The sequence below is a fragment of the Accipiter gentilis genome, chromosome 3 (genome assembly GCF_929443795.1).
Source record: "Accipiter gentilis chromosome 3, bAccGen1.1, whole genome shotgun sequence".
Classification (NCBI taxonomy): domain Eukaryota; kingdom Metazoa; phylum Chordata; class Aves; order Accipitriformes; family Accipitridae; genus Astur; species Astur gentilis.
In genome coordinates, this window is record NC_064882.1 from 22,289,010 (window position 1) to 22,305,539 (window position 16,530).

Here is a 16,530-nt window from a genome sequence, read left to right on the forward strand (position 1 = left end):
GCACACACACGCTATTGAGACAGGGAAGACTCCAGCTGGATGAGATGTGATCTATTAACGCTATGCTACCTCTGTATCCAGCTATGGGCTTTGTAAAGGCTTTTGATTTTCTTTTTCCCCTTGTTTTCCCAGCAAGGTGTAAAGACAGGGGAATGGTAAGAGAAGGCATTTGCCCTTTTCCATAAATTTCTATTGCAAACACGTTTCTCAGCACTTCTTCATTATCAAAGGGGCCTGTTGCACATAAATCTCACTTAAATGTTAATAAGCTTCAAGTGAGCTGCAGTTGAATGAAGGTTTACGGATGAAGCGACCCAGAAGGGATCTGAAGTGAAAGAAGAACCAGACAGCAGTCTTCTGGCTTATTTGGTATTCAGGGCTTTGGACAAAAAAGAAGCTGTTGCCTTCTGGTCCTATGTAGGGAAACACAAAACTTTTCCCAAGTTTTACTTTGTAATTGATGCTGCGGGGAGCAGATACTCTGGAATCCCTAAAGCCATACTTTTCTTCTCCAAGAGGAAGCGTGGAGCTTGGCTTTCCCAATGCCTAGAAATGCCCAAAGCGAGGCTGCAAGGCTCCCGCAGGTTTTGGAGGAGCCAACTGCCACCAGCCTGTACCACCATCTCCAGGTCCTGGCTACTGGGCTTTGTGTAGGACTGCTTGTGCGAGTGCATGGGCATGGGCATCTAGGTGACTTCATGAATTAATGAAAACAGTAGTATTGTTTGCACACTGTCAGAAGGGAGAAGGGCGGCGGTTTGTGTGCTAATTTTGATTGATGATTTGAAAACAGGTGGTGCTGGCAGGGTTGCGCTTGGTGCAGTACCACAGGTTTTGAAGAACTTGGATTTCCTCCTCTATGTCTCAGCAGATTTACAGATGCAGGCCCTGATCATCTAAAGGTTTATGCATATTCACAATCGGCGCATGTAATTAGCCAATTTACTTTCTTCAAGCTGTTCAGATACTTAAAATGAAACACTGGTGTTTGAGTCTGAAACGCCACTGCAAGGGTTTTATTAGCTTTCAGTAGTTGAAACTGATGTACTAGCTGGGGTTTCAGTTTCTCCTGTAATTGTGCTATACCGCCTTGTTTATGAATGCATACGATTACAAGCAGAAATATTTACAGAAGCTGCAGGACCAAGTGCCGGAGAGGCTTGACGGAAGCATTATGTGCAACAGTCCAGTACTGAGGCAGCACTTACTGAGCTGAGGCGAGGGCCGGGTGCCCCCCGTAGCACCATACCGGCACCCATCAACACCCCCGCAGGTGGGAAGTGGTGTTTCTGGCTCTTCTTCAAGGTGTCTCAGAGTGAGTAGAATTTGACAGGACAAAGACAAGACATTTCTCGCCGCCTCAGGGGCTTTCCAGGCCACACGCAGGAGACTTGCTGCCAACAGTAGAGGCGTCAATGTTTCTTCAAGAACACCCAGTATCAGTACCAGCTGGGGGATGAAGAGATTGAGAGCAGCCCTGCAGAGAAGTAGGGTACTAGTGGATAAAAAGCTGGACGTGAGCCGGCGATGTGTGCTTGTAGCCCAGAAAGCCAACCATATCCTGGGCTGCATCAAGAGAAGCATGGCCAGCAGGTCGAGGGAGGTGATTCTGCCCCTCTGTCTGCTCTGCTCTGGTGAGACCCCACCTGGAGTACTGCATCCAGCTCTGGGGTCCTCAGCACAGGGAAAGACATGGACCTGTTGGAGCAGGTCCAGAGGAGGGCCACAAAAACGATCAGAGGGAGGGAACACCTCTCCTATGAAGAAAGGCTGAGAGAACTGTGGTTCTTTAGTCTGGAGAAGAGCAGGCTCTGGGGAGACCTTATTGCAGCCTTTCAATACTTAAAGGGGGCTTATAAGGAAGATGGAGACAGACTTTTTAGTAGAGCCTGTTGTGATAGGATGAAGGGTAATGGTTTTAAACTAAAGGAGGGTAGATTCAGACTAGGTAAAAGGAAGAAATTTTTTATGATGAGGGTGGTTAAACATGGGAACAGGTTGCCCAGAGAGGTGGTAGATGCCCCATCCCTGGAAATATTCAAGGTCAGGTTGGATGGGGCTCTGAGCAACCTGATCTAGTTGAAGATGTCCCTGCTTATTGCAGGGGGGTTGGACTAGATGACCTTCAAAGAACCCTTCCAACCCAAACCATTTAAAAAAAAAGGCCTGCAGCAGTGCATGGAGGAGAGTGTTAGTGGCCTACATGTAGGGTTGCTACCAGCTCCATCAGAAAGTCAACACATTGCATTTTGACCAAAAAATAACATCTTAGTGGACAGTATCTTAGTGGGCAAGTGCAGAGCAGGCCTGTCTCACCAGGACTGTTGTCATCCTCCTCTTGCAGGGACAACAGGGTTGCAGGCACTCCTGTGGCAGGACTAAAGTGGCGGGTGAGCCCCCCTTGTCACCTGGAGTGTCCCACTACAGATACTGCGTCCATAACACTCATCAGACCCCTTCTCCCTGCCCTTACCACAGGTCTTACCATTCAGAGAGTTTACTGAGCCAGGCTCAGGGTGATACCTCATTCATTCGGCTGTCATTAGCATTCCAGGAACAGAGAAATGTTCTTATCAAAAAGCACACAAGCTTGTTAATGTCAGTGCTGCCCTCCATGTTGATCTCCTTTGATCAGAAAAGTAAATTTATGCTTGTGAGAGGAATGAGCTCAGCAGGCTGCCTCCAGTCCACCAGCCTTTAAAATGCTATTGAAAATACCCTCATCTAAGGTGTTTCCCACTTACAGGGCATAATTATGAGTTGTGTTCCTTTATGACCAAAATCTTTGATCCTGACAGAATTCAGTCCTTAGTTTAACACAGTTTTAATTATTTGGCTCATTTTTATCTCTGCAGTCCTTTGAGTCCTACCTCCACTAGGAGATAATATGCTGACTAAACACATATAGTATTATCTTACAGATTCCCTTAAGGCTGAAAATCCTTGCAGTTGAGCTTGGGTCTTAGATAAACACTGCAGCGTGAGACTTAATGTGGCCTCAGGGGTTGTCCATGCATCAGGGACTTGGCAGCGCAGTGGAGATGCCCGGCCTGATATGGTCGCCTACAGCAAAGCACAGCAGTTTATTAGGGCAGTCATAGTGTGCCAGGGCATTGCCAGAGCTACTGATCAAAGGTTGGACCACAATTTCTTGGGCTCTTACAAATGGGGTTTGCTGGCAACATGTTATGTCCTCCACGCCCCAATGACTTGCTTTGGTGGCTTTGCTCCATCTTAGTTTTTATTAATGATAAAAGAAGGTTGTAACAGCTGTATGGCTGACAGAAGGGGTGAGTTATTTTCTGTGTTTGTGTAACTCCTTGAAGGTGGTGGCCTTATTAGAAGTCCTGGTATTGTACAGTGCTCCTGGGGCTGTGCAGATTTCTGTTTATTCAATCAGGCTTCTGTGCAGTGCAAGCAACTTGGCAAAACAACACAGGATGCTCTTCCTAGGATCATCTTATAAAGGAATGCATAAATCACTTGTTTACAAGTCCTCGAAGGAATAGTATTGATTTGAGGTAAATGCTTGTAAATGGTAATAAATAGCCATGTAATGGTCACATAGATGGCTTTCAATGTTACTTTAAGTTAATGCAAACACAGGTTTCAGCTGTTATGTCTGCACTCCGAAAGAATAGACCTTGATCTAAATAGTAAGGTGTGCACAGCAGTCTGCTTGTTTAAGTGTCTTTGCAACCCTGCAGTGATGGTCACTGCCCGCAAGTTCTTCCTGCATGTAAAGGAGGGGAAATCTTAATGAAGTTAAGATAGCAGATCCGTGTCTGTTAAGTGAACAGTGTTTTCACGTTGCAGTTAAAATATTTGTAAGGGAAGGTATTTGGACTCAGAAATGTGAGGTCTGAAACTTAGGCAATTTAAAAGATGGCAGCTAAAGCCAAACACATAGAAAACAAAAATCCCATATGCTTAGGATGTCTGGAAGTTCCTCACTTGCAGCTCTCGAACCAGGCAGGGTCTCTTCAGAGCTCAGGATATTATTGTATGTGGGACTTCTGTGAGACTGAGCATTTCCAAATACCGGCTCTGCAGATCTTTCAGGAGCATCAGTAATGTTGAAAGCTTACTTCAAAAGGCAAAAATTTCAGAGGTTTTTCATGTGGTTTAATTTTTTTCCCCATAGCTGCTAATTTTTCATAGGCCATAGCTGAGCCATACTCCCTTCTCTTAGTCTTATTACTAGAGTCTAGCTAGGAGTCTTCAGTTTGCTTTTGAGACATTAAGCTAGGAGGAAACCATTCTAAAGGAAGGCTTGGCACATGTACAGATGAGCCAAAAAGTATCAGCTTTTTTCCAGGAGCAAGATTCCAGCTGGAACTCAGCATCTCCCTGAACTTGCAGTGCAGCAAAAGGGAACAACATGCCAAAAGGCTCTTGTAGATTGTGCCCAAGGTGCTTGGGGGCCAGGCTGGAGCTAGGAAACCTCAGGGCATCATCTGTAATAGACAGCACCTTCCTGGATTATTGCTTCGTGATTTTTCCTGCAAGTCTCGAGCAATTGGGTGAAACACTGTCCCTCCTCAAGGTGCCTGCATCGCACGTGCTGGCAGGGCAGCGCTGCAGCCAGCGACATCCGATGCAGCCCGTGGGCTGCATTCCCCATGCAGGAAGGTTTCAGATGGCAACGTGCTCCACGTGCTGCCCCGTTGCCTCCTGTCTCTGCTATGCCATCGCATGTTGGGATGCAGTGAGATGGAGAGGTGCCTCCAGCTTCACTGTGTTTCTGCACAGTTCTGCCATGTGGAATTGTTTCCAAATCTCAAGTCCCGATAGTTTTGTGGGGGTTTTTTAAAGTATTATTCATCAGGCTTCAGGTTGCAAAGTGGTTAAACAGAGGAAAAACCTGTGCCTGTTGCTGAGCAGCCCACACTGTGGGCAACTGCCCCTTGGATTGCAAAGGCTCATTAAGGACAAAATTAAGTGCTGCTGAATTAGGTAAAGGTAAGGTACTTAACTGCAGGACAATGTTTGTATCTCGTATAGAGCTGGAAGTCCAGTTATCTGTCTGCCACAGTCACTGGTTCTCCCTGAATAACTTCAGTACAAAATTCTTCAATTCACTGGGCATCTACAATGAATAAAGAAATTGGCAATCCGTGCTACATTAAACCCTGCTTGGGATATTTAACAGACTTTAGTATGAACTGAAGTATTCCTGTATATAAAACATGGTTTAGGAATATCCCTCCTATCTCTTCACTAGTTAGAATCTTACTGATAATTATTTACACGTAAAGAGGGAAGGCTCTGAAAAGAGACTTCAGGCATAAGAAGCTTTTGGGAGCTCCAGCTTTGCTTGTCTGGCCTAATTCTAGTTAGCTACTCAGCTTACCTCTGCTAGGGATGCAAAGTCCAAAAGAAATCTGGAGATAGCAGGAGGGTCACAAAGTAGGACTGGGCTGTGGTTGCTCAGAGGACATGAAAAAGCAGAGGTGCAAGACCAGGGAGCAGAGAGTCTGGTATAGCAAGGATGACAACCAGGCAAAGCCAGGCTTCTTTCTGCCTTTTTCAGAAGAGCTCCAACTCTTAAACAGCCTGAGAACAAATAAATATAATCCTGGTACTTCCATCACCCGTGCTAGAAAGCTATACTATGCTGCGGTGACTAGCCCGTGCAGTGCAAAAATCTCTTTTTTAGGGCAGCTTTATTTAACTTTTTTAAAAATAAGGTCACAAATTTAGGCCAATTAGTGTGAGCAAAGCTCAGCAGGTTCACATCTCCCTTATGCAACCAGATCTGTAATTACTATCTGCATATTTTAAACACTTTATACGGTCCTTTGAAATACGATTTTTTCTCTAACCTGACTCTTGTATGCTGTTTCTCAGATTTTTTAGCATTTAGGAGCTGCATGTGTTTTCTGTCTTAATTTGTAATTCTCTCCCCACTTCATCTTCCATAAAATATTTTGAGTAAATTTTCCCATGTATTTACAATTGCAGTTGGAATTACAGGTTGTAAGTTCAGTAAGTTGCCAGGGTTAGAAAACTGTAATGAGTTCTTTAATTATATAGATTAAGCACCAAACTTTAGATACACGTTTCATCGGTATGCAGTTTATTACATTTGTACATCTGCTTTGTCTAAGGCATGTGTTTTATTCTTCGGCAGCCAAGACATACACCTGTTAAATTGAAGTAGGACTTGCTGGTTTGGAAATACTAAGGATTCTAATGCCTTAATTCATTTTGCTTGTTTCTAATGTGTCAATTTACTTTGTTTACACAGAGACTTTGCTTATGTGGCAAGAGACAAAGACACAAGAATTCTGAAATGTCATGTGTTTCGATGTGACACACCCGCAAAAGCCATCGCCACAAGTTTACACGAAATCTGCTCAAAGGCAAGTGGATTTAAAGTCAGCTGCATTCATCTGTTTAGAGGTCCTTGAGCCTAATACATACAATCAGCAATTGTACACAATGTTAGTTTGGTTTATATCACTGGCAACGAGAAATGGTGTAGAGAATTTGGAAAGGAAAGGGTGTGAATAGATGGGAGTAATGGGAGGGTGAGCCTTCAAATTGGGGAGGATGATACTGCTTTTGATTTGACAGGGGTGTATAGAGACTGAAGGTTTTCTTGAATAATAAAGAAGCTGCAGGTTCAAAATGGAAAAAGAACACACAGCTTCAATTAATAATAGATGGTGATGTTAAACTCCGTAAATAAATCAGACCTTGTTTGAATGGTATTATCCTGCAGGACAGACAGGAAAATAGTTGCTAACATTACTGTGCTGACTTAAAAAAAAACCACCAGGGAGAAGAGGAGGTTTAAGCTACTCTAGTTACAAATACTAAAGGATCTTAGTTCCTGCTTGTGGTAGTGTTGTCCGTAATACTGGAGAGGACTGTTCTTTTCAGTCATTTTGCCTGACAGATTTGCCACCATTCCCTGGTTATTAATTTTGGTTTTCTTGCATGATCAGTTCATGAGTGTCCTCTCTGCAGTCATTTCATGCAGCAGTACCAAGGCAGCACATCCTTTAGAGCAGGCAAATCTGATTGAAATGCTTTATAGAGAGGCAGTTAAACCAATCTACTTGAAACTTTTTTATTCTTTTATTGAGTTGTGGTGGATTTGAGGCTACGTTCCCCTTTTAAAAAATATTATGCTGCTTATTTTGGTTTTCCTTAAAACATGTCAGTTTGCACCACAGGAAAAGCGGGCTGTGGGGATGAATAACCTTATCAAGTCATCCCTGTGTAACCTGTGCCTCCTCGTGAGTCACAGCTCTTTTCTAGAAAAGCTAGTTAAGAAACCCTCGGGTTTTAAAATTCTGCTGATTTACTGTATGCCTGTCCGTTTGCTTTTTACATTTTGTCCTCACGTTAGTGAATGGAATCAGTGATGTCAAATTCCCCTCTGTAGCCAGTTGTACAGTCTAAAAATTTTTCATTTTTGCAACACTGCGGACGTGGCTACTCACCTTGTGATGTTTTGCGCAAACAACGTGAGCGTTTACACAGTGTGCATTACTGTAACCTTCTGGGCAGCAGTTTTTCCTGAGGCAGAGGCAGAAGGTAGCCCAGCAACTGTGCAAAGCCTGGCAGGTCTGGCAGGGCTTGGGTGCCTGAGGAAATGCAGGTGGCAGGGCTCAGGGAGCTGCTCAGGTTGGCCAGGGAGCTGCAGGCTGCGCCTGGTGAAGTTTAACACCGGGGACTGCAGCAGTGGCTGACTGGAGAAGCCTGGCGCTGTTATGTCCCTCCTCTTTCCCCTCCAGCTTTCAATTCTCACAGATGTTTCTGGCAAGTCTAGCAGGGAAAAACATGCTACAAAGGGCCTACCACAGCTGCTTTTATCCAGTAAGGTCAACATCAAGTAAATGCCATGGTAGCTATATACAGGGGTATGGGAAAGGGAGTAGAGCTATCACATATGTAACTATGACATGAAACTCCTGGCATTAATTTTGGATGAGAGCAACTAAGCATTTAAAACCATAGCTAATAGTAACACAGAATAAAACAGGATAGTGTTGTTAAGTAGAGCAAGTTCCTTTGTAATTCAGCAATAGATGTAATCCTGATGGCGGGAAGCACTTGGCACGTGCTAACTGACACACTGGACCTCTTTGCTGAGTCAGGGCTTCTTCCTAAGCTAGAGTGTATTCATCTGTAGGGGGGAATATTATCATGTGTCACTGTAACAGAAAATACTTTCAAAATATAAAACCTTAAAAAAAAGCGGGGGGGAGGCGGAGAGGAGAAATTTGCTAGAAGCATCTTCAGACCAAGTGTCATCTGCTGGAACACCAGTTATCTTTATAGCTTAATTACAATTAACAGTCATGGCATAAAGAAGCAGATAGCAGTGCTTCATATATGAGCTTTAGAAAACCTCTATTAGCTTCCCTCCTCAGTCATATATTTGTAGGGAATAATCATCCAAAGTGGTTATTTTGAAGTGGTTTGGTTGGGGTTTTTTCCCACTTTTCCTAATATTATACATTTTGGGGGAAGAACAGGTTGTATTTTGCATGGGATTTTTAATTCCAGAAGAAACATAGAAGTGGAGGAAAAAAATTATACACAGCGGAAGTTAGATCAGACAGGAACATGAATATTGAACACTCTTCTCTGTGTATTAAATATTTATATTTCTTGCTACATTAGTCCTCACTGCGATTTTGCTGTTGATAAAAATGGCTAGATTTTTTTTTCCTCCTCCATCTGTCTTTCATCTAGGCTTGGATACCACTTAAGTTCTTTATATAGTTAGGGAATGATGAATAAACTGGAGGAAAATTAAAGTTGCTGTTTAAAAAGAATAACCTGTTTAGTTATGTAGCTTCTGACTTATTTCAGATTTCAGAAACTAGGGTTGTAATAGGAGTATATTTATACTTGTAGTTGGTACTCTACTGTATTTTCCAAAAAAATTCTGTATTATCACTGTCGTCTTCAGATTATGGCCGAACGGAAGAATGCTAAAGCTATGGCTTGCAGCTCATTGCAAGAGAGGACAAATGTCACCCTTGATGTTCCTCTGCAAGGTACTGTATGTTACAGCTAGTATCCTTGGGATGGTCCTATTTTAGATATGTTTTGTTTCTGATCCTGCTTTTAACCAAAAATGGACTATGTTAGGTGGAGAGGTCAGGAGTGTAATCTTGTCTTTTAATGACTGTATCTGACTGTAACCTGTTATTGTATTACATTAAACATTTTTATTGGTTGTGTTGACAGTAATGGAGTCCTGCTCAGTTATGTCAACTTGTACATTTCCTCTTTTGTTTTGAAATACAAATGTTGCAAATGCAGTCTTAATTACTTGTGGCTACTTGTCCTTCACAAATCACAACACCTCCTGACTTGAGACTGCACAAATTGGCCAAATCTTCCTTAAAAACTGAATATATTCCAGTTAATCACTTGGATTCAGAGGAGCTGTAGGAGGACTCCTCCTAGGTTTCAGCATCTATTTTAGCAGCTTCCAAGGCAAGGGGTGCAAGTGGGTTGTCATCCAACTTAAGGGTCTTTTGCACACTCTGCTGTATGATAGAAGAAAGTTGCCTTTGCATGCCTTTATTAGTTATAGCCTGATAGTTGCTATTTTGGAAGTATTCCAGGAGAACAAACATACTTTGTGTTAGTTTTACAGGAAATTATATGCTTGTAGATCCACTAGTTTATACTGAATATCTTACTCCTAATCCATACGTCAACTTGCGTAATTGTCTGCTCAGACAGTAGTATTGGTTACTCGTAGACTGCGTTTAACATACTAACAAGGATGGTACTAAAAACAGATTCTAGATTTTACATAGTTATGCAGTGAAACTTAGGTCTGTATGTCTCAGAGACACATTCATCTTCATTTTCGTGCTTTTAATATGCCAGCAATATAACGTGACCTTATTCTTAGTGTAGATCAAGAATTAGGTGATGCAAAGTTGTCCCTAATTCCTTTAGAAATTATTGAACGCAGGAGTAAAACTTTTTTTTAATTGATGCTATACCTTCAGAGTACAATTACTGGGTAAACTGGTTTATGTTATTGATGAAATAAAAGTGGTTTTCCCTGCTGTGAATGCTGATTAACAGAAATTGATTTTTGTTCCCATGCAGTAGATTTCCCAACACCAAAGACAGAACTGGTACAGAAGTTCCACGTCCAGTACCTGGGCATGCTACCTGTAGCTAAACCTGTGGGTATGTAACACTTAAGTGACTTCCAAAGTACCTTGCATAAACTCTAAAGGCCGGACTCTGGCTAGCCAAGTGTAAATGCATGATTTTCAAAGGGTAGCAACTCTTATACTTCAGTCATACAGGTCAGGCATGAAGACATCTAATATTCAGGGCCTCATCTGAATGTGAGTTTTGCAACCAGAGTATTTGGGGAGCTGCCAAGAAGGCGGAGTTTCTTCCTACTGCTTGCTCTGAATATGAGCTCTGCTACTGATGATAAGGGCACTAGAGAACTGAAATGGTGCAGCAGCTAAACAAGACGCCATGCTGTTTTTTCTAAGCTGCAGGCACCTGTTTTGTTTTTGCAGATAAAGAAAACCAACTTAAAAACCCTTCCTTCCATCGTCAAATTAATTTTAAAAAGGAGTCCAAAACAATCTGTTTCCTGTACTACTATGTGAAAATAAAAATTTCGTTATTGTTTACTTATGTATTTATTTTTCATTATTGCATTTTCTTCTCTTCTAGGAATGGATACTCTGAACAGTGCCATTGAAAGTCTAATGGCTTCCTCTAGCAAAGAAGACTGGATGCCAGTTACCATGAATGTTGCTGATGCTACTGTCACAGTCATCAATGAAAGAGTAAGGCAGACTGTCTTGTTTAAAACGCATTTAATACAACACGAGTGTTGAAAACCAGGAATACAGAAACACTAGTAGAAGGAGTTCATTTACACTAGAATTCATTTGCTTATTTTGCATTTTCTTTCTTATCCAGAATCTGTAGAGGCTCTTACTGCTTGTATTAGCTTCAGATTTATTCACCATTCCAAGCATGTTCTCAGAAATAAATTATTACAAGTATTCATTAGATACTTAAAACAAACGCAGTGTTATCCTTTCTAGGAATTTTGAGCCTAAAATGCTGTAGGTTAAGACCTAAGTAGCAATCGTAAATTCTAAACTGTATTTACCTTATTCTTGGTATGGAAGCCAAGAGTAATATTAAAATCTGTGTTGCACATCACTGTCCTTTTGTAGACCATTTTCCATAGAGATTAATACAATGAAACTTTCAAAGAATGCCTTTTATATGTGTCTGTTGATGAAGTACTAAACCAACATCTCTATAACATACCAGTGACAGGGGAGCACGTCCTGGAGTCATGATAGCCACGTTGTTCTGTTTCTTCACAAAAAAAGCAGTTTTTAAAATGCACAGTATACTCAGTGCTCACGCTCAAAGCCTTGGTCTTCTGGTGATAGCCTAGAAGGGGAGATCCAGCCCAGGCCTGAGCACACTGAGTAGATGCAGACAGATCAAAAGGAATTCCACAACGCTGTATCGGTGTCCTCCCCCATTTGATCAACTTACAATTGAAAGTAAAGTTCCACAGAATATCCAATAGTAACGATCAATCATTTGATTCCTAACCAGAATGAAGAGGAGATCATGGTGGAATGTCGTGTGCGGTTCCTTTCCTTCATGGGAGTAGGCAAGGATGTTCACACGTTCGCCTTCATTATGGATACAGGAAACCAGCATTTTGAGTGCCATGTTTTTTGGTGTGAACCAAATGCAGGCAACGTATCGGAAGCTGTTCAGGCTGCTTGTATGGTAAGTGGCCTTCTTTAAAGGCACCTAATAGCACTTAGATTTTTCAGTGCCTCCATAAATAATCGCCCTTCCAAATTTGCAATTATATTAGTTTCATGATAGAAAAAGAAAGAACAGATAAAAATAGGAATTGGGATTCCTACTGATATTTAATTGATTTTTAATTGATATTTAATAAACTAAACCCCAAACATTTTAAAGTTTGAAATGTCCACTTAGTGAACGATGCCCCTTTAATCATCTTCCCTCTTAACCTCTGAAACATCCATGTAAGTCAGAAATCTTTTCTTTCACTAGCCAAGTTATCTAATGCTGGAAAAACATTGTGCTCAGAGTTGTGTTATACAATCCAGTGACAATGTACTGAAAATAATCCTTGTTCAAGAATAGCTGAACCCAGAAGACTTATTTTTCAGTTTTCAAAGGGCTGTTCATATGATTTAGTATCCGTCACGTGCTAATGAACAGGTTCTGCCCACAGATGGCAGACCAATGTCCCACTAACTTCAGCTGGGCTGTTTGTCATGGCCAAAATGGGAGGTTTGACTATACTTAATGAGAAAGTATTAAAAGTGTATTTACAATGCTCCATGAAAGTGTTGGATATAGTAAGGATTGCAGAATGCTTTTGTTTTGTTGCAGTTACGGTATCAGAAGTGCTTAGTAGCCAGACCTCCTTCACAGAAAGTTCGACCGCCCCCACCTCCTGCAGACTCGGTGACTAGAAGAGTTACAACTAATGTGAAAAGAGGAGTGTTGTCGCTCATTGACACTTTGAAACAGAAACGCCCGGTCACTGAGATGCCATAGCTGCATAAGAGAGAAGATTCTCCTAACATGTAACTGAAGATAACAGTAGCTACACTAAGGAAAATGAACTGACAATGTCTGGCCTTCCATTTCAAAAATTGCTGATGCTTTGTCTTCAGAGAATTTACCTTTATCGAAACAATGTTAGACAAGCATGTTCTCTTGTTCTTGCCACCATCGTGTGATATGAAAAGAAGCATGAATAATTTTTTTCCTGTCAGTGAGTTACATCATGAGCAATGGAAGGTCTGTTTGATTGTAAATACATGAACATTACCTAAACTCACACAAAAAAAGAATATGGCCACGTCCCTCCCAGTGAACTCATGCTAAAGTCCTTGGAGTGAATGATGCCTGAGTTGATAGTTTCACCGTCTTGAGCTGGATTTGTCACAAACCAATCTTAAATCCTACAGCACTTTGCTCTGTTTCAACACTGGAGTAGGTACCAAGTATTAGCTACCATTGAATTACTGTAGATTAAATACCAAGTTTTATTTTTTACAGAACTACACCTGTTAGTTTTACATTGTTTGTCAGCATTGGTCTAGCAACCATTTTAACATCTCCCTGACATGCCTTTGAATCATGGTGTCATTATTTCATCTCCTGGTTATACATTACGGTCTTAGAGAAGAATCGTGTTTAATAGCAAACCAATGCTGAAAAATCCAGAAGTGTTTTCAGTAATTGAGTTGCAGGGTGATCCACTGAAGCTTTACAGCTTTAAACATACAAATGCAACTGTTGGCTGGTAAATTTATTCTCCTAAATCTGTCATTAATTCATAAAAAGTACCATTTGTTTCATGCAGGGCTCAAACCAATCAGGGGTAAGAAAGAACAAGTCAGTAATTTTATTGTCTTACCACTCTTACGAAGACTAAAATATTCCATATCTTTTCCGTACAAGTGTTTGATGAAATGTTCAATTCAGCATCTGGTTGCACAATTCCCCCTTCCCCTCAAAGTTTGTCGCTGAATACTTAACATGTGACAAAAAGAACAATCATGTTTCTTGTTACCTACAAAATTCCACGGAATTTCTTTTCATTTTAATGCTTTTGTGACAAACTAGGAAGATAGTTGTTTTCTAACAGAATAGTGCTTCAGGTGGTACAACTTGATTTCAATGCTTTTGCTCCAAAGGCTTCATCTAATTGTTTTGATTTACACACCACTGCAGACCCTGACAAAGTCAGCCCAGTGTTGCCCCTTAAAATTGTACCTCAGGCTAATTTTCAAATGCAGTTTATGCATCTTGAGTCTCTCCCTTTGCCATCTTCTGTCTAGACCCGCAGATTCGTACAAATTTTGGAAATGGAACATTAAAGATATTTTTAACTAGCGTTACAAATGTTTTGCCTCCGTTTATAGATATGTTCCAAACTGTAACTGACTCCTAAGTCTGCAAATCTGGTCATACTGTGATTTAAAAGAACATTGGCAAGGTTGTTATTACAAGAACTCTTTTTTATTTTACTATGCAAGAGACTGTTATAAACAAACTATTTTCTTTTTATTTCCTTTTAAAGAAATTAACGGCAACACCTGGGCAAAGCAGCTTAGGAACACGAGGGGAAAAGAATGATGATTCAAGAAATTTCTGCATTGAAAAATGCAGAAAGATCGTTAAACTAAACTCAGCATGAAGCATGAGCAAGTGTCAGGTGAAGGCCAGCTATGCAACTATTGTAATTAAATTTAGCTCTCTAGAATACCCTCTGCTCTGAAGAGCTGATCCTCCACCGATCTCAAATCTCTTTATGACCGCAATTCTGCACCGGGGCAATTGTTTCCCCTCCCAAGCCTCGCCTTCCTGTCACCTCCTTTGCACCAGCTCTATTGCTTGGACAGCAACAGGAGAAGTTGCTTATGCCAGGCAGGCAGGGAGAGCACACAGCCGGAGCTGAGGGGATGCAAACCCACCCACCCCTTTTAGCAGTACCAGTGGTTTAAACTGACCATGAAGCCAGGTCGCAAAGCGTGGAGATGGCAGCTTGCATAGGTGCTTGTTTAGTTTCTAGTGTTGATCCCAGTGACGTCTGCTAGGAGCAGTGTAAAAACTCACTTCCTGTCATGACTGCTATCAAAAGGTGATGGCTAACGATGTACCTTTAGGTAGGATTGTGAAGTTAAGAGGTAAAAGTTTGCTCATTTGTCACTGTGCTAGTGATTCAAACTTTGCCTTTATTTTATTTTAAATTACAGAAAATACTTTGACAGTGTCTTTTTAAAGTTCCAGCTGGAAACACCAGGATTTGGGATTGCCAACTGTTCTACAACAGTGATTTTTAAACGGTATAATTAAATTTTGTAGTTGCATCTGCACAGTGCCGACTCTCCCCAAGAGAGAGCCAGACTCTCTTTAAACTAAACCAACACTTAGCAAACAGCAGTGTAAAGGTTATTCTACATTGGTGTTGTCTAGTTAGCTTTCACTAGCAAAGTGTGCAATTGCAGGAAGGGCTGAGGAGAAGATAGAAAGGTATTTGAAAAGCTGTAGGTCACTTGCCAATATATGTTTTAAGAGTTTTGTGCCTGTTAACAAAACAGTGTTGATTTTGCAAATATTTAAGTAAAGTAGTGTGCTTAATGGTCTGACTATATGTGGCCTTTTTGCTTCGGTAGAGCTCCTTATTCTCCAAAAGATTAAATGTACACCAAGGTGTTTGCAGAATCAGAGCCTAATATTGCGAAGCCCATTATCTTTTGTTAAACAATATATTAAGACACTCTTTTTACCATGGCCAAAAAAGTATGTATGGGGTATGTGCGTTTGAGCAACTGCCACTGTTTTAGTTAATGTTATAGCAACCTATCAGTTATCTATGCATTTTTTTATAATACCTAGTGATTCTGTAGGCAGGCAGCCATGTTCACTATGCCTTTTATGTCTGACACCGTATTTTAAATTAACCTGTTAAATACAGCTTAAAATATTTTTATTTTATTTATTCTATTTTTACTGAAATATCCTGCATTATTATGTTGATGTATTGTCTTTACTGAATGTGCTCTTGTAACATTCTCCACTCTGTATACTATAGGCTGCCTAAAAAAAGGCAAGCTTTGTAATTATTTGTAGTCACATTTTTATTGAAGTCTGTAGAAAAATCCTGTAAAGCAAAGCTAATTTCTTAATTTTTTTCAGTGCAAGTAGTAAGTTAGAGGTAAGTATCACATGTCAGTCATGTCATTAATATGCTCCCTCGCAGAAACAAGGCGATTTATATTCACAGTCAACGACTAAGAGATAAAAGCCTTTATTTTGAAATCTGCAGTGCTGGCTGTAGGTTTTATTTAAGCCACTTACTTACTATTTCATTTGAAGGGGAGCAAGAGGGTGTGGGCGATAAAGGCTACAGAAGCCACCTACAGCGTGGTTAAACAGGAGTAACAAAAACTGCATGGAAGGGCACAGAATCCATTCACAGTAAAATGAGTTCTTCGTCACATACTTTGTGCGCAATCACCTGTACCTATTGAAACAACATGTCCTCTCGGGACAGAGGAACAAAAACTATGGAGTATCTAACGGCTTACGCCAGTTCTGTGTCACTAAGAGTTCTACATCCCTTTTCTTTTAATTTTATCAACCGTTTCATAGATCATTGAACTGGGGATCTAAAACTGTCAGTAAATCACCCATGGGAAAGGCAACTTATTTCAACAGCTAATACGGGCTCAGCCTTTCAGCATTACCATTAGCTCCATTATGCCTTTCTTGGGCAGGTTAATTAATACATTGCTAAAACTTGTGCCGTACAGTCAGCGAAAGCAGGTTTGATTTATTTTAACAGCAGTACGAAAGAAGGAAACACGCCCACTGTTTATTAGCAGAGCTCAGTCCTACGTAAAGCACGTGATTGACACCGAAAAGGACAATTTTCCCTGCTGTTGACCACTTCTCCACATTTAAATGTAATCTGTTCTGAGAATA

At 41.0% G+C, this 16,530-nt stretch overlaps 1 protein-coding gene across 11 annotated transcripts in view; it reads left to right on the top strand.

Moving 5' to 3' along the window:
* The window catches only part of APBB2 (amyloid beta precursor protein binding family B member 2), a 198,749-nt gene extending 182,219 nt beyond the window's left edge, over positions 1 to 16,530 (top strand). For 7 of the 11 annotated variants that reach the window (XM_049792292.1, XM_049792317.1, XM_049792340.1 and 4 more), the window contains 6 exons: positions 6,251 to 6,365; positions 8,933 to 9,020; positions 10,096 to 10,179; positions 10,687 to 10,802; positions 11,599 to 11,778; positions 12,421 to 16,403. In XM_049792292.1, coding sequence (XP_049648249.1) covers positions 6,251 to 6,365; positions 8,933 to 9,020; positions 10,096 to 10,179; positions 10,687 to 10,802; positions 11,599 to 11,778; positions 12,421 to 12,588 — 751 coding nt within the window. In that variant the 3' untranslated portion in view covers positions 12,589 to 16,403. Of the gene's footprint in view, positions 1 to 6,250; positions 6,366 to 8,932; positions 9,021 to 10,095; positions 10,180 to 10,686; positions 10,803 to 11,598; positions 11,779 to 12,420 lie in introns of all 11 variants that reach the window. The other 4 variants (XM_049792333.1, XM_049792308.1, XM_049792355.1 and 1 more) reach the window with 1 other exon arrangement.